Genomic DNA, 25,974 nt, shown 5'->3' with positions numbered 1-25,974 from the left:
ATTTTACCTGCCAGATGTTTTTAAAAGCCTATCTGTAATTATTAAAAACCAGTGCTCTTGTGTAAAAAATTGGTACAATTTTCAAGAAAAATGGGCAAAAAAAATTACGCAAGATTCAATGCAAGATCCTAATACATACTACTGTAGTGCACTGTAAGTGATGATCTAAAAGTATGTTTTGATAGTGGTATAAGATTATGCCTATAAAGACCTAAAACAAATTTTCTGCTTCTAAAATAGAACATAATAACCAATATCCTTAATACATAACTTGTTTTTTCAGCCAGTATTTGCAACTTTTCCATTCATAACTTTCATCTACTTGGGAAAAAAAAAAGTCAAGAATGTAAGACATTTTTTACAATAGTAACTTTAAAGGAATTTAAAGTTATTTAAATTTTTCATAATTTTTAATTTTTTCATACGTATTTTGTCATAATTTCAAATAAAAGCTTAACAGCTAACAAAGAGAAGATAGACTAATTTTTTTTAAAAAAGAGATAAAAATAAAGCATTCCATTGCCTGTGGGAAGATGGTCTGAGGGCTCCAGGGCAGAAGTGAGCATTTTCACTGTGTTATTTTTTTTGTGCCTCTTGAAAAATTACTTTTGCTGTTACCTTCTTAGGTGAAAAATGAAAACTAATTCTTAAAGACAGTCTTAAAAAATAAAATGTATGTTCATGTTTTTAAGCATCATATACTAGTCTGTCATAAGATTAAGGCCAACCAGTGACTTTGAGAAATCCTGAAACAGTTGGATTATTTAGATTTACCCCTGAATTAAAGCTGGCTATTAATTTTTTATTCCAGCTTGCAAAACTCTTAGCTAGTTTCCTGAACTGGATGTTATACACAAAGGGTTTTATTCTTCTAAGTTGTAGTATTCATTCAGTTTCGAAGCTTGTAATATGCATTCAACGGAGGAGCATATTTCCCATTCCCACTGAACTTTCAAACTCAAGTTATACTTCATTTCTTCCCCTAGTTAGTTTTTGTGTACCTGCAGTGTCAGAAGAGTGAAGGATAATGTCAAAGTGTTTTGTGCCTTCCTTCTTTAAAAATGATAAACAGTACATCTAAAGACAACTACCTTATCCTTGTTACACCTACAGTCTGTTTGACATATCACTTACCAGTTGAAATAACAGTAACAACTGTGTGCCACAATACTAACAAGGTTTATAGAGAGATCGTATTAAGATTTGGCTATGGCTAAAGATGGGAGAGCAAAATATACTTGAAATTTGACAGAATTTTTATTTCACAGTACCCTAATATTGGTAAGTGAACAGGCAGTTGAAAATGATGCTCTGAAGTTCTGACATGATACTTAACAGCTGTAAGTTGCTAGGTTACAAGCAAGGTGTACACAGATGGAAATGAATAAGTAATATAAAAAGTTTAGGTAGATAGGAGATTCATATTTCTCCACTGACTTATTTACAGCTGGATATAAATTAAAGACCTGCTTGCACACCAAACCCAGGTCCTTTCGGTGGTTCAGTCAAAGAGGTAAGACCTCCAGCTGGCTCACAGGAGAAACGTCCACTCCTGAAAGAAAAGTAACATTAAGCTGACTGCTAATGATTACCATTTATAATTGTTACCTCACAATAGCCCAGATAAGAAACTATTTCTCTCCCAAGAACTAGCACGGACTATTTAATCCAAACATCACAACTGTTGCAAGATTTTCACTTCCTAAATATGAAAACTGATGTATAAAAATATGAAATATGAAAAATGAAAAAATAATACTAATACTAGTTCTCACTCAGCAGTGAACATATATCAGTGGCTCATTAAATCTTTACAACAATGCCAAGAGACAAGGGACACTGGCCAGTGTTTTACAGACACAGAAACCAAGGCTGGGGTGAGTCAGCGTCTATGCAGAGATGAGCACTAAGAACTCAACCCCAGAGGACATTTTTAAAAATCATGTTTTAATAAACTAGAGCACTACATTTATTCTTTTTATATTTGAATTTTATTTTGACTGAGATCCATTGTCATAGGGAATATATACTTAATACACTATATTTGGAAACAAACAGAAACTGAATTCTTTTGAGAGATTTGAGGGCTTGGGAGGAGGTCCCTTAGAGGCAGTGAAGATGAAATTAATTTGTATTGATGTTTTTAAAGGCTAAATTATTAGTATTTTTCAACAGCAGGCTCCAGATCAGCAGGTGCCACAAAGAAAACATGAACAGGTCCTCCTACAGTTCTATGAAGAGAGGCAGCAAGAGGTAGACGAACCTGTCCTCTTTTTACCCCCACACATACTTTCCCAAGTGATCTTTCAGGCTCAACCTCTGTCCCGTCTGACCGCTGCTGCTAGAGCCTCGCTCAGCACCTACTCCTGTTTCACCCTCCTATTCCCTGGCTTTGTTCATTTACCTTGTTCCTGCCACAGATTTCAGCTGAAGAACTTACTCAATTAAATCTTTTTATTCCCCTCTGGCTTTGCCCTTCACATTCTGTCATCAATCTTACAAGTCTATTTTTAGAGCCCTAGAAAATCATTTGTTGAGGGGACAGGAAAATGACACCACATAATCATTTATAAGCTCTTTCAAGCTACTATATTACATAATGCAAGTAACTAGTGTAGTATAATAAAGAATACATACAAAGTCAGAAATCAGTTAATATATCTGCATTACAGGTTTACTATGAAAACCAAATACAAAAGCAGTCACTATACACTATAGTATAGTCGCTATATTATATCTAACGGATAGGCTCTATCCATTAGAGCCTAAAATGAAAGTTGTAGGGTAAGTGGCAAAATGATGTAAAAACAGTATTTCACTTTGTAATTTTTTGTTTGTTTGTTTGTTTTAATGTTAACTGGTAGCAACCCACTCTAGTTTTCTTGCCTGGAGAATTCCATGGACAGAAGAGGAATCTGATGGGCTACAGTCCATGGGGTGGCAAAGAGTCGGACACAACTGAGCAGGTACACTTGCTGTTCTTGACTACCAGTAAAATAATAAAATTAATTAACTTTGAAGGACCTCTCTTTCTTCTCCTTTACTATGTTCCTTCTTGTGGAAGATGTTTTCTGTACCCCAAAGAATTCTGTAAAATTTAAAATATCTTTTTAAAACTAAATATGAAGAATTCAAGTTGGGTTTAAAATTAGTTTCAGATAATCCATACTAAAAAACAACCTCTATTCATCAATAATTTGGAAGCAGGATTAGATGTTATGTTCAGTACTTTAAAAACAATCCCTAGCACACAAATATTTATAAATGTAGGAATATTGTATTACCATCAGTTTAGCATTTTCTTTCTAGCCATCATTTACCAAAATAAAAGCAGCTCTGAACCAGAGAGACAGTCCTCTTTACCAGTTCTGGCCAGAGTATATGTGACAGCAGGGCTCAAAGTCAGTTACCACAGAACCACTTTCACAACTAGCACCTCTGTCAAATATTAAAGGCAAAGCACTTTATTATAAAAATACTAATAAGAAGTAGCCAGCTTTGGATAATTTAAAGAATAACTATAGTTGTATTTTGGTTACTGCCATTTTATTCACTTAAAAATTTTTGGCTGCACCATGTGGCATGTGCAATCTTGTTCCCACCCACCGTGTCCCCTGCAGTGGAAGTGCCGAGTCCTAACCATTGGGCAGCCGGGGAATTCCCTATCTCAACTTTCTAAATAAGAGGTAATAAGAAGGAAGTAAAAATAGGTTTCTCAACCAGTAATTCTAAAGTCTTTGGCTCAAATCTGGAACAATGTCAAAAACTCCCACTGAAGAACTATTTAAAGTTACTGATAAGCAACATCCCTATTATTAGATGTTGAAAATGCTTAACTGTGGTCCTTACTTCCTGTTTATTCATGTTCAAATACAATGTTACAGTACCCCCTGGATTAAAAACAAACTCTAATTTTACCCCTGGTAATCTCACCCAGGAGCTTCCCTGGTGGCTCAGACTATAAAGGATCTGCCTACAGTGCAGGAGACCCAGGTTCAATCTTGGACAGAGGAGTCTGGTGGGCTACAGTCCCTGGGACTGTAGCAAAGAGTTGGACACAACTGAGCAACTAACACACACAATCTCATCCAGACTTATAACTTTAAATACCATTTATTAATACAATAACTAACAAACTCCCAGTGTGTATTTCCAGCCCTAATGTATTGCCTAAATTCCAAGCTTGTATCTACCTTTCAGCCACTCTACCACGAATGTCTAAGTAGGCATGTCAAACATGCTAAGTAGCACATCCAAAACAAAGTGACTTTTCTTCCCCAAATTTGCCCTACCTCAAATCTTCTTTAATGGAATCAGAGGGACTCATCCTAAAAAGTTAGAAAGCATTCATAATTCCTCTGTCCCACAACATCCATTAAATTTTAAACTATTCTTTACAGAGCCACTAGGACGATAGTTTTAACAAGATCACGCATATCATTCCCTACTGAAAACACTCAACAGTTTTTTATACTGAGGATTCAACCCAAACTGCTTACCTGGGTCTCTACCTCTCTGACCTCTTCTACCCCTCTCCTCCCTCATCACCTCACTTCAGCCATAATGTCGTCTTACCTTTCCTCCAGGGCCTTAATACATCTTCTTTCCCCTCTATAACATTGTTCCTCCAGATTTTTACATGATTCCTTTGGGCTTATTCAGGTCATTAACTAACCACCTCAGAAAGGCCTCCCCTGACTAAATTTACCTCCATTCTCCCAGCATTTATTACTCAGATATTACACCAATTAAAGGACTTTCCTGGTGGCTCAGATGGTAAAGCGTCTGCCTACAATGTGGGACTCCCGGATTCAATCCCTGGGTTGGGGAGATCCCCTGGAGAAGGGAATGGCAACCCACTCCAGTATTCTTGCCTGGAGAAGCCCATGGACAGAGGAGCCTGGTGAGTCCATGGGGTCACAAAGAGTCGGACACGACTGAGCAACTAAACTTTTACTTTTCACTTTACACCAGTTGTCTCCATCACTAGAATATAAAATATATGACGACTTTACCTTGTTCATAATTTGTACACACAACCTAAGATAGTGACTCACAAACAGCTGTATCCAGAAATATTTGTAAAACAAATGAATGCTGAGGGAATGCAATAAAGTAGACAAAGCAAGAGAAATATTGTAATGTGAAATGACAAAAGGTTTCACTTCAGTAGCCGCCATGATGGAGACTGATTCTTCAAAGTGGAAATATTTTATTCCTAAAAATATTTTCAGTGTAGCTCAAGAAAGTGAGGAACTAAGAAGAGAATGCCAAGCCTCTTTTAAGTAAATTCATTTCAAGTGTTGAAAGAAGAGTATGTTTTTTAGGGGCCAGCTTGCCTTTGCTAAACTTAAGTTATCCTGAACTGACCTCTTTTTCTCATTGTATGTTAGTTGTTTAGTCATGTCCAACTCTTTGCGACCCCATGAACTATAGCCCACCAGGATCCTCTGTCATGGGATTCTCCAGGCAAGAATACTGGAGTGAGTTGCCATTCCCGTCTCCAAGAGATCCTTCCACCTAGGGATCAAACCCAGGTCTTCTGCATTGCAGGCAGATTCTTTACCATTTGAGCCACAAGCAAAGTCCCTTTTTCTTACTAGCTAGGGTCAGTAGTCAGCAAGAACACTGAGGGAGTACTTCTCAGTACTTCCAGCAGACCACAAAACCATGCATACCCTCTTGACCTAGTAATTCAACCTCAGAGAATTGTTGTTTACAACAAAAAGTAGGAAAATATATTTTAATACAATGTTATAAAGGTCACATCATAGTTCTCTCAATACATCAGAATACTATATGGCCTTTAAAACCTACAAATATGTTGAGACAAGGAAAACTTTATGACATAAGCAGAAAAAAAATACAAAGGGAATATGACTATTAAACTATGCAAACACTGCTAGTATTGAGAGAATTTTTAAGTAATGTGAACACTTAGATAAGGAATAGGAGTTTGTTTGGAAGCAAAAGTTCAGGGTGAAACCAGAAAGGAATAATTAGAATAATACAACCTGGATAAACAATGTTTAAGCTGAAAAAGATCTAGGTATTCTAACTGATTGTAAGCACAATGTAATGGTATAATGATGTGAAGTAAGAATTGATGTAATTAGGCTGCATTATTATAAGCATGATGTCTGGAATAAAGATGACAGTCCCACAGTGTTCTACATGCTGAGTATGTATCTCAAATACTGTGATTAGTCCAAGTATCACATTAAGAAAGTCATCAGCCAACTAGAAGACATACAAAGGAGGAAGACCAAAACTATGTCATGTAAGGAAAAACAATGAAACAACTGTGGATATTAAATCTGAGAAAAGATATGAGGAAGATGATATAGCTGTTTCGAGTAACTAAAGAGCTGTCATTTGGAAGAGGTCTAAAAATTATCTTGTGTTTGTTCAAAGGAGATAATCTTGGGACCTCTACGTGGAAGAGAGGAAGACAGACATTGAGGCAAATTCTCGCAGCATGAACTCTTAAACAATGAAATAGGTTTCTATTTGTAGTAAATTTGCCTTCCTTATAAATATCCAGGTATATACCAAATGATTATCTGACAGGGTTTTAGAGAGGGTAAAAAAATCATTTCTTTAAATGACAAGTTGGTTTAGACAGTATTCAAGCTCCTGAAAACTCCCATAGACTTACAGTATAAAATTTTTTAAATTAAGTTTACATGAAAGACTAACTTAGGTTAAGCCATTAAAATTTACTAAAAAGAAACTGAAAAAATACCTTGGCCCAGGTTTGGGGATTTTGCCAGCCTTGAGTTCATCAATAATTTCTTCAATATCTTTAGGTGTCAGATCCTCCTAGAAAAAACCATATAACAGTCATATTAAAATGATATCCTACTACTGAAATCAAGTGTGAATCCCTAGTTCTCAGTTTATTATTGTCTGTCCCAGCTCACGAGTTACTTACCAAGGCAGCACACCTGATAATTCCTGGACAGAGCCTGTCCTGCCAAATGCAATCGCAGTAGGAGCTGCAGCTGAAGGGGCGGCACAGAGCGGGGCTTTGAGGGTCTGCATTTGAACTCAAGTTCCAGCACTTACTAGCCAGCAATCTTAGAGAAATTACTCAGCTTCCCCAAATTTGTTTCTTCATTTCTCAACTGACTTCAGAGTGTTTTGAGGTTTAAAAGTGAAAATACATAAAATAGAACATGGCCATGCACATGCTCAACAAATGCCATGTCCCTGAAGAATCGGTGAGATGCACTGGCAGTCATAAACAGTACATGCCTTGTATCTATTGCTAAGCTAAAGACCTAATACTCTAGTGATATCTTCTTGATTTCCCAGGTGAAATTCAACCTGTTTCAAACTTAATTTTCCAAGGGAAAAGTAATTTTGGACACATTTATTTTAAAAATTCTGACCCTCCAATCCCCATTTCAACCAGAGCAGATTTGTATTTTGTACACTGTGCATCTGTGTAAAATTCTGACCTCGAGAAAGGATTCTGTTATTTAAAATAATAAATACAATTAAAACACACAGACACACTCCTAACCCTGGCTGCGCGGTAGGTTTAGTCAAAATAGAAGGGGGCAAGATTAAGAGGAAAATGCCTAAAGTACATCATATCCCCCCTACCCCTCAAAATTATTAAGTCCTTAAGATGTTCTGGCCTCTGGTTCTAGACTAGAGAATGACGGTGCCACACAGTGTCCTCAGAGCCTTGCCATACAGAAGTCCTTTAACAGATGATGGTAAACATTTATAGAAACAAAAACGGCTTAGAGTTCAAAAGATGCTCAGAACCTCAAAACTAGAAGGAATCTTTAAACTCATCTAGTGATTTTTATCCCCCGCAATTCTTTATTATGAAAATTTGAAAAGTATACATGAATAATCATGAATGAAAGTCGCTCATTTGTGTCCAACTCTTTGCAACCCTGTACAGTCCATGGAATTCTCCAGGCCAGAATACTGGGCTGGGTAGCCTTTCCCTTTTCCAGGGGATCTTCCCAACCCAGGGATCGAACTCAGGTCTCCCGCATTGCAGGCGGATTCTTTACCAGCTGAATCACCAGCGAGGCTCACATGAATAATCATATTTCTTGTCATATCTGAATTATGTACAATACGCCTTCTGGTTTTGTGTTTGTACTGTACCATTTAAAAGCAAGCTACAGACATCATGACACTTCACCTTAATAACCACAGCAGGCATCTCCTAAGAACATTTTTTTTTTTTGGCCATGCCACATGACTTGTGGGATCTTGGTTCCCTGACCAGGGATTCTACTTGGGCCACAGCGGTAAAAACGTGGAGCTTTAACCACTGGACTGCCATGGAACTCACAGAATATTTTTAAATGTTCTTAAATAATACAATGCCATTATCACACCCAATTAACAATAATGGTTCCTTAATAAAATCAAATGTCAAGACCATATTCAAATCTAACCATCCTCAAAATGTATTTTATATTTTTTCCCTAATTGGTAGCCATTCAAAGTTTATGTGACTATTTCATTTTATCCACCGACCATACCACGACTAACTGAAAGAAGCTCTTACATAAACCCATAATCTACTATATTTAAACTTACAGTGCTTCATACAAAGCCTTGACTGTCTAATTCCTGCTTAAATTAAGATCCTCCTGATTATGAGTAAACGGCAGAAATGTAGGAAAGGGAAAGATATTGCCATATTTTTAAAAGGTTTTTTTTTTTTTAAAGGTTTTTTTTTTTTAACATATGAGAAAGAGAGGGGGTAATAAATTTGAATCACCATCATTCAAATGAAGAAAATCCCTATAGGTAACAGAAGTATCCTAGAAATGTAAAATGCCAAAGAAGTCCAATTTCATTTTCATTTAAAATAAAATCATAGACTTCCATTTCAGGCATTATGGCACACTAGCTATCCTGACTGAATGTCCTGTTGTAACAACTATAAATTCTGGATAAAATAAAAAACAAAAACTTTAAAATTTTATTAAGACATTGACAAGGAAAAAATACTCAGAGGTCCAAAACTCAATGAAAACTTAGGGAGACAAGTGGAACACCAAACAAACTTGGCTTCAGGCTGCCACAGCTTATAGGGGCAAGGGACAAAGTCGCAGGCACAGGAGGGCATCCGAACCACACAAAGTGGAGACACCCGAAGGCTATATTCTCAATATAAAGGAAACCAGAAATTAAAACTGCCCCTCAAAACACCCGGCTAGTCTGGAACCTTACACTTCAGGGGAAGAAGAGGATATAAGGAGAGGGGATTTCTTTTGGGTCAGTAGTATTTCCAAGAGCAAGAGAGAAGCAACATCAACTTCTTCTGGAAGAATCTACCTTCAACATGGGCCTAAAAGAATTTCCACAAAGAAACTTCTAAGAGTTATGAGCTAACAAGATATTATGAATGAAAACCATGATATAATTAGGGTAGCAAGCAATTAAAAAAGATAACTAGAAAACGCCACACACCTGGATATTAACACTTTGAAAAAAATATATCAAAGAAATAAAATTGCGAAATTTAAAAACATTTAGAACTAAATGATAAAAATATTACTTATCAAAACTTGTGAGATCCAGCTAAAGCAGTTTTTAGAGAAAGGTATGATACCATCTCTGTAAAATTTTTAAAACACACAACACAGTATGACTACCATGCCTGGATACATATATTTTGAAAGTTTAAAAAACACATACAGGAAGAATACACACTAAATTTATGATAGTGGTTAGCTCTGGGAATGAAAAGGAACAGGATTTTGAATGGGGGTAGAGGAGGTTCACCCTCAGGTATAGCTTATTTCTATGTAATGGCAACCCACTCCAGTATTCTTACCTGCAGAATCCCATGGACAGAGGAGCCTGGAGGGCTACAGTTCATGGGGTTGCAGAGTCGAACATGACTGAAGAGACTAAGCACAGTACATGTATAATAACAATGATAAAAGTTGTAATACCTGAAGCAAGTGTGTTAAAATGTTATCTATTAAGCTGTGGTGGTGATTTTTTGTATTTAAGTTTTTGCTATTTAAAAGTTTTTAAAATGTATCCTGGAGTTAAATGCAAAAATGTTTAATGATAACTTTTTTTTGGATGACAATTTTTGAAAAATGTTCTGATGGACAATAATGTGGAAGCTAAAACTGACATATTTTTATTAATTATTTATTTTTATTAAACTTTGAAACCATGAAAAAAACCTTCTAGATATTTATACCAACAGGAAACCAAGTATTTTAAATATAATGTCATACAAATTTAATTTACATTAAGTAAATACTCACATAGTAGTTGTCATTTATTTGAACCATTGGTGCATTTACACAGGCCCCTAAACATTCCACTTCTATAAGAGTGAAAAGTTTGTCAGGTGTAGTCTCTCCAACCTTTATTCCTAAAAGTATAAATAAGCACTGTAAGGCTCAGATAATATTTTAATTGCAACATAGTTTAAGGAAAAAAAACAAAACCAACCCATTACAGAGGCATGTAAAAAGTATTTAAGAGCACTGAATTTCTTAAGCAAACTCTATAGTTTTTATAGAACATTCAAGGATTTCTTAAGTGGACCTGTTCCTTTTCAAACAGTCAAATTTCAAGGGCCTCATCTCAAGTGTTTGTTGTTACATAACAGTGTATCAGACCATATAAATTTTGATCATTGATAATTAACCTACTATTGTATTGTAGCTATACAATAAGACTGGGGAAGACTCAGAAAACAGTTAATGTCAAAGATCATTAAGAATGTGAGGATAGTAAGTACTCTCAAATCTTTAGGGAAGGCATTTTAAAAAATTTTTTATTTATTTTTGTTTTTTTCCATTTATTTTTATTAGTTGGAGGCTAATTACTTTAAAATATTGTAGTGGTTTTTGCTATACATTGACATGAATCAGCCATGGATTTACATGTGTTCCCCATCCTGAACCCCCCTCCCACCTCCCTCCCCCTCCTATCCCTCTGGGTCATCCCAGTGCACCAGCCCTGAGCACTTGTCTCATGCATCCAACCTGGACTGGCGATCTGTTTCACACTTGATAATATACATGTTTTGATGCTGTTCTCTCAGATCATCCCACCCTCGCCTTCCTAGGGAAGGCATTTTGGTAAAATCTGACCCAGCAGAAACAACCTTCATGCACAGTTGGACAAGTATGCAGAGAGATGCATACATGAAAGTAACTGCAGCATAATTTAACTTATATAGAAAAATGAGGCAGACATACATATTATTATAGTCAAAATCAAGTGCAAAAAAGCAAACAGACATATTACAGGTATGTATTCAACAATAAAAATAATTAAAACATTAACTCTAAAACTGATATACCCAACTGTCATCACAAATTTGTACCTCAGAGGTAGGGGGATGGAATTTTAAGTGGACTTCAGCCTCTGTTTTATATACTTTAATACTGTCCAGCTATTTTTACAACATGCAAGTACTTTATATTCAATAACAACAAGATTAAGAGACACCTCCTTTTACTTCATTTGATATGTTTAGTGATAAATGTGACAATGGCAGTTTGCCCCTGTAATAACATCATCTTCCACACTTCCCTTCCTGAAGCATTCTTCCTGTTCAAATCTTATTTGTTCGAAGTCTTGTTTGGAAGAATATGAGGATAATACAGTCACTTCATGTGCCACATGCTATCACACAATGAGTGAAACTTACTTTTCTAAACAACAAAAACTTTAAAATTTCAAGAAGCTTTTAAAACATACTCAATGATTAGGAAAGAAAACATGAAAACTCAGCTTTAAGAATGAGAACTAAAGGATACAGAACAGGAAGAAATAATGGTGGGCAAACACAGTAAGAAAAATTAACTCATGAAGTACAGATCCAGTATGATAGTAAAAGTTGGAAAATTTAGGTAGAAAGAGGTCACATTTCAAAAGACAAACTTATTTTTCATAAACATTATAAATATACTGTGTCCCATACCAAGTTTTTTCTGAATGGCTTCCAGTATGCTGTCTGAGTTTCGGAGCATGCAAGGCGTAGTAGTGCAGACTTGAATGTGATACTTTCCAACAGGCTTTCGATTATACATTGTATAAAAAGTTGCTACTTCATACACTCTCATTGGAGGTACTTTTAAAATTTCTGCAACCTAAAATATTTTAATAATATGGTTACAATGTTTATTAATTGAGCTTTATGTAGGTCATAAAAAACATTAATTTCAAAAATGCTTCAATTTGGTAAAAACCAAAAAAGTTCTTCAATACAGAAACTACATCTGTATTTGATATCTGTGAGGCATAAGTCCTTCAATTTTGACACTTAAAAATCGCACATATATCCAGGTCTTGACATGAAAAAAGAACTCGTTAAATGGCACTTCAAATGACAAATATATTAAACTTTCTCTTATCAGGGATTCTCAAGGAAATGTATTCTCAAAAGACATCTAACCTTGGGCTCACTCCTGCAGTATTAAAGTAGCTATGCTAAATCTAATTCTGTGGTACTAAATCAGGCTTATACCTCTGAACCTGGGGAACTCTCTCAAAATACACAAGCTGGTGTCCAATTAATGGGCTAGTTGTAGGGCCCTGGTGTCTAACTAAAATAGTTCTCCTGAGCTGCTGTTGTACACCTCCCTATGCCTTAGTGATGGTTAAGTAACAATGCATGGGCCTCTGGATATTGTTTTTGTTGTAAGGGTGGGCTTTCTTGGAGGGGGAGGGGCAGTAACATTAAAAGTCTCAAAGTGGAAAGAAGTTTGATTCTATTCTCTGTATGCCGTTTCTTCCTCTCGTACATACACATCCAATTCTACACAGGATAAGACAATATTTTTAAAATGTTTTCACACTTATTTTGCTCTGCTAAGCCTGACACTCAGCAAGACTTTCAACAAGCTTACCATTATCACAAACATAAATTTTTCAAAAAAAGTTATTTATGATTAGAAACGCACCTAAATCATCACTGAGGAAGTTGGCTGTTATAAAAATATGAGGAATTTAGAAACACCCCCAAACATTTATTTATTGAAATAAAAAAGCACCTATGTTTACTAAGTATATCACTAAACAAACTTGCTTTATAACATTTTTCATAATCAAAACAAACACACAACAAGGGTCCACAACACTGTTAGAGTACCGTGCCAAGTACATAAGAGATCTATGAACTCTATCTAAAATTTGCATCCAGGATTCCATTAGATAAACTGAGGACATTCCTAGACTCTAAGAAAGACTCTAAGACATTCCCCTTGTTACAATGAGAAAGTGACAAGGGGAATGAAGCACAGCAGAATCTCTGCAGAAGTCAGTCAAGTACAAACTGCACAGAATTAGAGATGAGTCAGCCCCAGCTCTACCACTTAGAAATAATAATATAATAATTGGAAGAGCTTTGTCTAGTCCAGAATCATCACTGCAGATGAGCAAGTCCAGAAAAAAATCAGATCTCTGAGCTCAAAGTAAAATATATTTTCCATTATATCAACACTGGCTTATTAGCCATGTGATTCTCACAAGAATCAAATAATATGACTTTGTATGACACTCATAAATAATACACTGTAACATAATACCATACAAATGTAGTTACATTAAAAGGATATGAATAAATTTAAAATCTGGATTACTGCTGAAAACACTATTAGGAAAAAATGAGTCCTAAAATATGCGTGAATATACTAACTGTATTTAAATGGGTCACTCAAAAGATTTCCCTAGGTTGTTGATTCCAAGCTGCCATAACCAAACGTCACAAATACCATGTATTACAAGGATTTTAATTAAAGCCTGGGGCCAAAAATGCAAAGTAATAAAAAGATTCACATTAGTTGTGAGCAGATCTTTTTCTCTGCAATTCTAGTATTTAAACAGTACATTCCTTTTCAGAATATCTTGACAGCAAATTATACATATTTGGGATCTTTTTTCCCTCTCAAAGACAGGAAAAAAGCCTCTTTCACTCTAATGCCCTTACTATTTCTTGCAAGGATAAAAAGCTCCACCCTTTCAGTTTTCTGCATTATTAAGTGAACCAATAGAAACATAAATATAATTTAGGGTATGAGATATATAAATGATTTGTTGTTGTTCAGTTGCTAAGTCGTGTCCAACTCTTTGAAACCCCATGAACTACAGCACACCAGGCCTCTTTGTCCCTTACTATCTCCCGGAGTTTAGCCAATCCAGGAGAACTTCAAATTCCTGGATTATGACATTAATGACCGTCAGAGAAATTTCCACATAAGGAAGTTACTATATACAACCTCTCCTCTTTTTGAACTAACACAAAAATGAAGTACCTTGTTCATAGCAGAGATGGGCAGCCATCCATTCTGTCTCTGGGCTAAATCCAGAACTGGAAGCACAGCTGCTGCTTTATGCCCTTCCGGGTAGTTTTTCACAATGGCCTCTATCCTCTGTATCAGAGAAAAAGCACTTGTTTTTATATATCTGGAAGATACTAAATATTCTGTAAGTTAATCATAACATTAATTCAGTCATACCTTATAGTTTTCTGGTGTGAAATCAAATGGAGTTTCTGGGTTATTCTCAGGAGTATCTCTGTGCTACACAAAAGGAAAAAAATCTTTCTCAAAATTATCAACATTTCCTGAAAAGTGTGAACAACTTTGTACCTTACTACTACTGATCATTTAATTTCTTCACTTTGATTCAAACACGATATATGTCAATCTATCCTTGCTTCAAAAGCAATGGCTAAACATTATTAACTACACATCTGATAAGTATGATTACCAAAATAATATTAGCAGAATTAAAAAACTTAGACATTTTCAAAATCACCCTTTGTAAGTTACAAGAAGTAGCCTTAGGATCAGAAACAAAAAAAAGTGTTATGCAACTTGATGAGAGAATACGATCTTCTAACGTAATTACAAAAAAATTCCCGATTATTGGGAAGCCATATGAAATTAAGACACAAAATTTTGAGTGTGACAATATGTACATTTTTCCAAAAGAATGTACCAGATTATCAGAGACCCACTACCTACTCCAAAAGCACCATCTCTTCCCAACACAACAGAAACTAGCCCACAGATAGTTTTCCATAACAGAAACTAGCCAACAGCAAGCTTTATTTCTTCTCCAATAAGAGCAGGCCCTCTTCAGACACTGACTAGAAATGGCATGTCAACAGGAAATCAAATGAGTCACACTGAGATTAAAACTTACATCAATTAATGTTTTGTATATATGGTGAAACAGAACTGAATCCCTTAATGTGTTAACTCTCAAAGTTCTGCTTTTTCAAGGACATGGAAAAGGAAACAAAGTTTCTTTGGACAATCATCTCAAACATTTTCAGACAAAGACAACAAAATACAAAGCAGGACTCTACTTTTAACAGTATGGCTAACTCATTTATTAAGATTCAGCCTTAAAATAATTCATTTTCCAAAACTATACCAACTGAATCATCACACAACTCCACCAAACTGCCCTTAAACACTAGACTGCTTTCTGAAAAATGTACCTTGCCACAGAAAGGGCATACATATCTTAGTCCTTCTGAATTGTGCAACCAATCAACCTCTACCTGTAGTGAAACCCTGGAAACCAAAAACATGAAGGACAACTGCCAATGTATTCACTGTATTACTGAAATCCATGAGTTTCAAGCTGGTGTCATTTTGGGATTCCCCAATCTGCAGCCTCAGAATCTTCAGCGAGCCAACATAAATGATCTTGAAAAATCCACAGTATGACAAGAAATCAGGTTAGGGCTCACAGTTATTTCACCAAGGAATAATCTAAATTCTTAATCCCAGGGTGGCCCTGGTACCAATTTAACTGGACATGCAGTGAATTCAATTAGCTATATTTAAACTCCCACAAACTCCCACTCCAGCAAACACCAGAGATGTTGCTCTTTAAGATGTTGCATTTAGCCAAACTTCCAAGTCCTTTCATTCTGAAGAAATCTTAGTAACTACTTACCACAAATAAGGCTCCTCCAGCTCCATTCTGAACAGCTGTCTTATGCAGATTTCTTATATGTTTTCCCTAAAATTTTAAGAAAGTTCAGTAAATCAAATGCCTTATGAAATTTTAAGATTAGTAATTTAAAGTAATAGAATGAACTTATAAAGTAAGTTGGACTTCCCTCATGGCTCAGCGGTAAAGGAAATGGAGATTCAAAGGTAAGGTTCCTATCTTGCTTGCCTACGGTAACACACAATAGTCAATGGAAGAGCCAGAACCACAAACTAGATCTCCTATGTTCTTTTGCATACAATTGCAGAGCTAATGTACCATTAACTTACTGCTTTTCACTTATGTCTGAATCAAATTGGATGCCAACCTTTATTCGCTATGGATCTTCATAAACATGTTTTCATTCTGTAAAAATGTATTGAATGTTACCCCCTTTTCAATTCTTCACTACTTTAGAAACTCCAGCCATAAAAGTATTAGTCAGAAAGCTGCTCTTAGTTGACCATACTCAATTACTTTGGAAGGAATCCATTTGATTACTCTCTTTGGGTTTTTTTTTTTTCTTTGCGCATGAAGCCAAGTCCCAGTCTATCCCATGATGAGCAGCTAAATTCAAAGAGAAAAACTAGTCTTAATGTCTTAGGCTCCAAAATCACTGTGGACAGTGACTACAGCCATGAAGTTAAAAGACGCTTGATCCCTGGAAGAAAAGGTACGACAAACCTAGACAGCATATTAAAAAGCAGAGACATCACTGCCAACAAAGGTCTATATAGTCAAAGCTATGGTTTTTCCAGTAGTCATGTACAGATATGAGAGCTGGACCATAGGGTAGGCTGAGCACCAAAGAATTGATGCTTTTGAACTGCAGTGTTGGAGAAGACGCTTGAGAGTCCTTTGGATAGCAAGGAGATCAAACCAGTCAATCCTAAAGGAAATCAACCCTGAATATTCATTTAAAGGACTGATACTAAAGCTGAAGTTTCAATACTTCAGCCATCTGATGCAAAGAGCCAACTCACTGGAAAAGTCCCTGATGCTGGGAAAGACTGAGGGCAGGAGGAGAAGGGGGCGACAGGATGAGATGGTTGAATGGCATCACCGACTCAAGAGGCATGAGTCTCAGCAAGCTCCGGGAGATGGTGATGGGCAGGGAAGCCTGGCGTGCTGCAGTCCATGGGGTCACAGAGTTGGACACAACTTAGCGACTGAACCACCACCACCACAGGAGGGGGGTAGGCAAGTGGGAAACCCACGAAAAGAAAAAGCCAGGGAGAAGCCCCCAGTTCGGTGACTGACGCCAAACAGCCTCGCTGAAAGAGCTGAGCCAATATGTGAGCCGCTGCCCAAGGGAGCAAGGCCGCAGTTTCAGTCAAGCTAACTGCCTGCCTGCAACAATAACTACAACAAAATACTCTTTGGAGGAATTTTAAAAATTCATAACCTCTATGACCATCATTCACAATATCCAGGACACAATCCAAAATTATTCAACACACAACAAAAAAGGAAACAACTCATTTTCAAGAAAAAAAGACAACCAGTGGAGATTACCAAACAATAATTTCAAAAGGACTACAACAGTGCATAAGGACATAAAAATATCTTCAATGAATGAAAAGATAGGAATAGAAACCATAAAAAAAGAACCAAACGAAAATTCTAAGACTGAAAACATAATCCATGAAAATGCCACAACCCTTTCACCTTTATGAAACTAATTAGTGGCTTGGCAGTGAGGCAGCATCAGTTGTAAAGTGATGTCAACAATACAGGAAACGCTGGGCAATTTACTTAAGGAAAGATGGAAATAAACCTATTCTGAGTAGATTTTGCTCCATATTTCATAATTTTTAGGCAATTCTTGACAATCATTCTATAAGATATTACTGCACAAAAACGAAAAATAAAGTTCAAGGAGATTAAAAATTATGCTCAAAGTCACACAAGTGTCTTCTACTAGACACAGTACTAAATTCTGGATATTTTTAAATCAATGACAAGTTGAAAAAAGCCTGTGACTTAAGAAATTGGCAGCTAGCTAACAAAGCAGCAATTATAACAAAATAAGCAATTTCTTTGAAAATGTAAATGATTCCCTTAAAAGTTTCTCTTTTAGGAAAGGAACTTCATTAGTGAGACCTCTTTACTCACGTATTTCCTGACTTTTGCTAAGTCATTCTGATATCCCAATATTTGTAAAAGATTAGAAGGGCCTGATTATATAAATTACAGAACATCTTCACAATGGCATATCATGCAGCATTAAAAATGACAGAAATGTTTACTGACCAGGAAAGTTGCTCAAAATGTATAATGGGAAAAAACAGGCTACAAAAACAGTATGAACAATACCATCTAATTTTTAAAAATTCCGTTAAGGTCTTTTCACTGCGGACGTCAAAATGTTCACGTTTTGGTAATTTCCCGTTTGATAAAATGACAGGTGATTTTTATTTTTTTAACTTAATTCTACTTGCTGTTCCTAATATTATGCTTTTCTTATTTTGTCCTTTCCACCTAGAATACCCTCTCCCCAGTCCATCTGATCCCACCCCTAATCTATTCCTATTGCTTCTAGGAAAAATTATACCACCTTCAAATCAAACTGGATGCTCTATTCATGAGTATCTCTTAACACTGCACGATTGACTCCTGAAGGATACTGGGGGTTAGGGGAGTATCCTAACTGGTTTTGTGAGGTTCTTTTTTTTGGTGGAGCTGGGGGCAAGGGTGGGGGCTGGGGGCGGTCAGTGCTTGCTGGGGTCTCAGTTCCCTTACCAGGGATTGAACCTGGGCCACAGGCAGTGAAAGCGTGGAATCCTAACCACTACGCCACCAGCGAACTTTCTGTGGAACTTCTAAGTAGTAGAATATCCGAACAAAACAGATTCCAAATGAGGTTCCTCCACATACCCTGGTGGCTCAGTCGGTAAAGAATCTGCCTACAGGGCAGAAGACCTGGGTTCGATCCCTGGGATTGAGATCCTCTGGAGAAGGAAATGGCAACCGACTCCAGTATTCTTGCCTGGAAAATGCTATGGATAGGAGCCTGGCTGGCTACAGTCCCTGGGTTTGCAATAAGTCGGACACGACTGAGCGACTAAATCACCATCTACTCTGGATCCTGCAGTAGTCTAGTATTTACTGTAGAAAAAAACACGCTTATAAAGTGGACCCGCTTAGTACAAATCTGTTGGATCAACTGAACCTTTACGTGTACGGTATTTACTACCTCTTACTGCGTAAGACTATCAATTCCACAAGAATAGGGGATGTCTAAATCCATAGCTTAACTGTAATATGGGGGAAATAACAGTATCAACCTCATAAATGAGATTTCGAGTGTAAAGAGTTAACAGTGCTTGGCACACGGAAAGCAGTAGCGGAATGTTGTTCCCTATCACCATTATTATCCACATTTGTCACCTGGAGCCCAGCAGGTAAGAGTGGACCCTCAAGCGTTTATTGAGAGACCAAGTCTGTACACTGCAATATCCGAGAACACCAGGGACAAGCGTAGAGGCCCAAAGTCCGGAGAAGGCGCGGTGCGGCCACCAGGAGAAACCGGGACTCACTTGCGAGCCGCTGGACTCACCCCACGCCCAAAACCCCGCTGGCCCCTTCCCCCGGAAACTGGCCCCACCGTCCCAAGGCCCAGCCGGGGACGCCCCGCCGTCCCCCTCGTCATCTCTGGGCGCGTACTGCTCAGTGAGCACGAACGAGCGTTTCGCCCGGGGACTAAGTGTCCTTCCCCGAGTGAGACGTGCTCGGAGGTCACGGGAGTCCGGCCCGACGGCCTCGGGCGCGGAAACACCCCACTTGGCCAACCTCCCCACAGCCACCGGGGGACCCCGGGACGGGGGGGATCCTGGCGCCGCCCCCCAGCCTCCCGTCCCGGGGAGGCTTCGCTCCGCCGCGGCGAGGCCTCCCCGAAGAGGGTGAAGGCCGCGGTGTCCTTGTCGCCGCCCGGAGCCAGTCACAGGCCCGGGCTCCCGCGTGCCCGCCGCTACAGGAGGCGCGGAGAGAGGCGGGGAGGGCGGCGTCCGCGTTCATTCGAGCCTCCTTACCCAGTGGGCGGCGAGGCCGGCCGCGCGGGCCGGTAGCGCCGCGGAGAGGAACATGGCTGGCCAAACTGCGGGGCTCCGGGCCACACCAGGCACGGTCCCGAGCGGTAGGCACGCAAGGCGTGCGCGCCCCGGAGTCCAGCCCGCGAGCCCAGGGCAGCGGGGGCGCGCGGGGGCTGCTGGGGCCAGTGGGCGGAGACTTCCGGGGCGGGGCGGGGCGGGGCGGGGCGGGGCGGGGCCCGCAGGCGCCCGGAAAGCAGTAGAGCGAGCGGTGCTTGGGCTCCACTCGTTGAAAGAAGTCTCCGGGAGACTGGCGCTCCGCCGATCCGGGCTTATGGGACGAGTTTCTCTCCTGGAGCCTTAAGAGGATTTAGCTGTCTCTCTTGATTGTACTTCCCTTGTACAATTGCTCCGTGGTAACCCCTATCAGTCGTGTGTTACACATTGCAGAACTGAAGACAAATGGGCTGCCACTCGGCTCCCCTTCTTCTGCTTTGAGGTGCGAGCCTTCGTGTTTAGGGGGAAATAATACGATAATAATATAATCTAGACTTGGCTCCGGAGTCGCGGAGAGTGGGAGGTGGAAGGCAAGCTGGACGGCCCTGAGTGACGACTGCCGGGCTGCGTGGTAGTGCTCCCTGCTATTCTCGGTTCTTTGTACGTGTTAGAAATTTTCCATAATAAAACTTTCCATAAAGAAAAAAAAGCCACTTCCTCCTTGCTGTTTGTCTGGTCATCTCTGGAAATTCCAGCAAATATGTGCTCGGTAACAGCTGTTCTGTGCCGAGCGCGTTTCCTGCAGTGGAGGGTTTACCCTGCCGCCTGCTTTGCTCCCGAGTCTCGCACCCACTCCCTTCCTTCTGCCCATTTTCTTGGCTGTAATAAACTTGTGAATGATTTCTGAACTTTCACATCAGAACAGGGACTTTTTAAAAACGTGTCCTTCATTAATTTTAAAACTCCAAAATATCCCTTTGCAACACTGTGAGTCATGTTTCACAAATGAGGGAATTCGAGTCACAGAGGGCTGCCAGCCAGTAGCTAGGAATAGACACCAAATGCCTTGGTTCCCATTCCTTTGCCTTATCTTTTATATTGGTTTGCGTCTTCTAAATTGGCTTCAGTATTTCCCTTTAAAAGGGAAAAATATTCTGGGCCTCAGTGTTGATTCAAGCTGTTTTATTATAGTGTTAGTCTCTCAGTCATGTCCACTCTTTGCAACCACGTGGACTGTAGCCCACCAGGCTCCTCTGTCCATGGGATTCTCCTGGCAAGCATACTGGACTGGATAATGGTTCCCTTCTCCAGGGGATCTTCCTGACCAGGAATTGAACTCAGGTCTCCCAAATTGCAGGCAAGTTTCTTATCATCTGAACCACCTTATAATAATATTATAACATTACCTAAATATTGATACACCTAACACTATTATACACATAACACTTTTATAGTTCTTACATAACTAAGACCAAAACATATCACAAACACATAGAAACTTATACATGGATGATATTGATTGATAAGGCATGGGTTCTTTACACCTGGAATGCATGCTATTTTACTGGATTCTGTGAGGGCCTTCTCTGACCTTCTGGTCTGAATTGCCTTCCCTAAATACACCTGCCTCCAATTTCATCACCACATTTACCACCAGGTTATAACCAACATAGGTGGAGAATCCGGCCCTTCTCAACTCATTTGGTTCAACAACCTAAACTGTACCTGTCATGAGAGGAATTCACTATTTGTTGACAATGAAAATCCCACGGTGCAAATATTCGGCCTCTCTGAAGGGGCTGTATGTCTGGTTGGGTCCAGGCTTACATGCATGCGTACTGGCGAGAGTGCTTTTCTAATACAAGGAACAGGAAACCTAAGTAAAGTTGATTGAACAGTATTGGGTTCATGATCTCACACAAAAAGAATCCCAGAGGTAGAGCAGTTCCAAGATTAGATAATTCAGTTACTCAAGGAGTCCTTAGAAACTTGACTGTCTTCCGTCTTTTCATCTTCCATTTTCAGCTGGGTCTCCTATGATGGTCACAAGATGGCTGCAGCAGTTCCAAGGACCGGATAGAGATGATGAAATTCCGAGGGAGAAAAAGAACTCTTACCTTTTAAGGAAGAGCTCCACATGTTCCTCCAGCAGACGTCTTTGTCTCATGGGCATTCCTGCTACAGTAGTTAAGGGATAGGCTCTGGCATCAGAGCTGGTTGAGGGCTTTGTAGCAGTGTGACTGGGCAAATTATCTCTGTGGGCTTCCATTTAAATGGTACCCTCCTCAAAACTTTACCCTGGAAATGAGATGGGTTACCAAACGCCTGTAAAAATGAAAGGAAATGAAACACCTGTGAAATGCTTTTAAAAGTACTTAGTTTATAGTAAGCATCAGCAGGGGGTCTTCCACGGTAGAGCAGCATCTTTGGAGGTGATAATGCGTAGATAGATAATCCGTAGATAGATACACAATCCGTGTATAATTCATTGGCATCCAGCAGTGAGCAAAGACTTAACAAAATAGGTGTCCCTAATTTCTGTTACTTAGGAGAGAAATCAAAAAGTGAAAAGAGTAATGCTTAAAATATGAAAGTTCAGTTAAGAGAATGTCTAGACTGTTAACACTTTTCCAACAATGATATACAAAGTAGAATGCTTTCCGTTCAACATTCAACTGCTGGTAAGTGCGGCAGCACTCTTCAGCAGTCCGAAAGATTTGTTAATGGCTAGGGTGATTTTGGCTTATCCTTAACACAAATAATTCTCAAGTGCAAATGTCAGGATTAATATTTCTCACGCCCAGTAATGTGAGTTCATTTCTAAAGCTACCCCACTGCACAATCAAGTATTCTTCCCTGAGTTCTTAGGTTAGAATTGTGGGGGCTGTTTGAAAAATCCCTATCCTTCCTTCTACTTTCAAAGTCATGGTTTCTGAACACAGACCCACATGGACATCAGTGATTTCAAATGTTAGTGACCAAATAAAAATAAATAAATAAATAAATAACAACAACAACAACAAAAACAAATGTTAGTGACCTAAAAAAGCTTTAGTGACCTAAAGCTGGCTTGATTACATATATGTGGATTTCATTCCAATCCCAAAGAAAGGCAATATCAAAGAATATTCAAACTACCATACAACTATGCTCATTTCAAATGCTAGCAAGGTAATGCTCAAAATCCTTCAAGCTAGGTTTCAGCAGTAGGTGAACCGAGAACTTCCAAATGTACAAGTTGGATTTAGAAAAGGCAGGGGAACCACAGATCAAATTGCCAACATTCAGTTGGATCATAGAAAAAGCAAGAGAATTCCAGAAAAACATCTATTTCTGCTTCATCAACTATGCTAAAGCCTTTGACAATGTAGATGACAACAAACTGTGCAAAATTCTTAGAGATGGGAATACCAGACCACCTTACCTGTCTTCTAAGAAACCTATATGCAGGTCAAGAAGCAACAGTTAGAACTAGACATGGAACCATAGATTGGTTCAAAATTGGGAAAGGAGTACATCAAGGCTGTATATTGTCACCCTGCTCATTTAGTTTATATGCAGAGTACATCATGCAAAACACTGGGCTAGATGAATCACAAGCTGGAATCAAGAATCAGCAACCTTAGATATGCAGATGATACCACCCTTATGGCAGAAAACGAAGAGGAACTAAAGAGCCTCTTGATAAAGGTGAAAGAGGAAAGTGAAAAAGCTAGCTTAAAACTCAACATTCAAAAAACTAAGATCATGGCATCTGGTCCCATCACTTCATGGCAAATACATGGGGAAAAATTGGAAACAGTGACATATTTTATTTTCTTAGGCTCCAAAATCACTGTGAACAGTGACTGCAGCCATGAAATTAAAAGACACTTGCTCCTTGGAAGAAAAGCTATGACAAACCTAGATAGTATATTAAAAAGCAGAGACATTACTTTACCAACAAAGGTCCATGTAGTCAAAGCTATGGTTTTTGCAGTAGTCATGTATGGTTGTGAGAGTAGGACCGTAAAGAAAGGTGCTCAGCATCAAATCAACAGAATTGATGCTGTTGAACTGTGGTGTTGGGAGAAGACTCTTGAGAGTCTGAGCAACTGAACAATAACATACATGTAATGGACATTATGGCTGCCTGGATAGTGTATATTCCACTATTCTAAGTTAGTACTATTGCGATAAGCCGAGAGAAGTTGGCCCTAAAAATAGCGGTCAACCCTTTAAGAATACATGTGTTTTGGGGTGGGAGATGGGGCACTGGGAGTCAGGAGAGCTAGAATAAAGTTGAGAGGAAATGACCAACTGTGAGAACTTTGGCTCTGCCAATCCTATGCTTTCTTCTCCAATTGAAGCATCACAAACAGGAAACATTAGGGATGTGGAATAACGGAAATCATGAGCTTTGTCATCAGAGGGACCTGAATTTGCATTCTGACTCATCACATACTAGATTCTGTGAAGCTGTGGTCCTCAATTTCTGAAAGTATAATGGGAACATTAAACCATTCAGTTTATGGAAAATGATGAAGATGACTCCTGGCACAGAGTTCCTTCCAGTACCTAAGAGGGGGTCTGCTCCATCTGTGGGATGCTTTAGTCGGGAGTTCTAAATTGTGAAGATTCCCTAGGTCACAGCCTACTTATTAAGGCAGCCTTGGGCAGATCACTGTGTACTCTGCCTCGAACGTTGCTGACTGGCCTGCCTTGCCTGGCTTTCTAATGTGTAATGTGAAATGCAGGCCCAGTCCTGCTTTAAGGGAAGAAGTGTGGCTGAGAGCCAGTTGTTATAAAATCAAAATTCAAAGAAAGGAAAAAAAGGGATAAGGTTACTGCTGGTGAGTAAGACAGAGTTGAAGGAGGTGGGCGGGGGTGGGGGAGTTCTTCAAGCAGGAGATTTGAGAGTGCAAAGAAGAGTCACCAGTCACAGTGGTCCACTGAAGCGCTCAGCTGTTTCATGCTGTTTCACACCTGGGTGAGTGGGGATAAGGACAGTGAATCATCTCTTCATGGTCCTTCCAGATTCTCCTCAAATTAACCAGGGATGTGTGGGACCAAACAGGAATGAAAATCAGAACAGTCAGTAACTTAGCTACACGGACTCCCAGAGTAGACTGTTAAAAAAATAATAATAATAAGCAAAATGTCACCTAAGCCATTAACATATTCAGGTGACTTCCCTAATGTGAGACTGAACCTAGTGGCTTCCATGGCTCAAGTGAAATTTTCTACCCAGAATTTAATCAGTTTGATCAAGTAATCAAAGTACTTAAACAACAATGAATATAATGTCTGCCTAACAGATTGGAGAAATTTTAAGACTGCTCATTGCTGGTATCAGAATGTGGAGCAACAACCTGTCATCCATCATGGCAGCAATGTAAATAAGATCAGCCTCTCCATAGAGTGATGTGGCAATGTGCACTCAGTTTCTTAATATGCAGATCCTTTACCCTGCAAGTTTATGCCTGTGAATTTATTCTAAGGAAATGACTAGAAAAGTCTACAAAGTTGTATGTACCCCACAGTATTATTGGGCTTCCAAAGGTGGTGCTAGTGGTAAAGAACCTGCCTGCCAATGCAGGAGACATAAGAGATGTAGGTTCTATCCCTGGGTCAGGAAGACCCTTGGAGAAGGGCATGGCATCCCACTCCAGTATTCTTCCCTGGAGAATCCCATGGACAAGGGAACCTGGTGGGCTATAGTCCACAGGGTCGCAAGAGTTGGACAGGACTGAGGTGACTTAGCACAGATGCACAGTATTATTCATAATATTGAAATCCTGATTGCCTTGTAAATGATCATGATCAATAGAAAACTGATTAAACAAATTACAGTACAGCCATACAACAGCTACAGATTAAAAATTAATAATAAAGATCAGTATTTATCATAAAAAAACACCCACAATAGAGTTTAATTTAAAAATTTTACAGAATGTTATGTATAACATGAGCACATTTTTTGTATGTGTATAGGAAAAAA

The 25,974-nt window shown here is 38.8% G+C and overlaps 1 protein-coding gene across 1 annotated transcript; it reads right to left on the bottom strand.

Annotated features, from left to right (window-relative positions):
- Positions 1–1,235: 1,235 nt before the first annotated feature.
- On the bottom strand, positions 1,236–20,166 carry NDUFV2 (NADH:ubiquinone oxidoreductase core subunit V2). Its single transcript, XM_043889392.1, has 8 exons — positions 20,001–20,166; positions 15,934–15,999; positions 14,478–14,540; positions 14,274–14,390; positions 11,942–12,110; positions 10,269–10,378; positions 6,746–6,822; positions 1,236–1,552 (listed from the first exon to the last, which is right to left on the bottom strand). Exons 1-8 carry the CDS (start codon positions 20,052–20,054, stop codon positions 1,459–1,461), a joined length of 750 nt encoding a protein of 249 aa, XP_043745327.1. The 5' UTR covers positions 20,055–20,166; the 3' UTR covers positions 1,236–1,458.
- Between the last annotated feature and the right edge of the window lie 5,808 nt (positions 20,167–25,974).

The sequence above is a fragment of the Cervus elaphus genome, chromosome 27 (assembly GCF_910594005.1).
Source record: "Cervus elaphus chromosome 27, mCerEla1.1, whole genome shotgun sequence".
NCBI lineage: Eukaryota > Metazoa > Chordata > Mammalia > Artiodactyla > Cervidae > Cervus > Cervus elaphus.
This window is presented reverse-complemented; position numbering and strand designations above follow the sequence as displayed.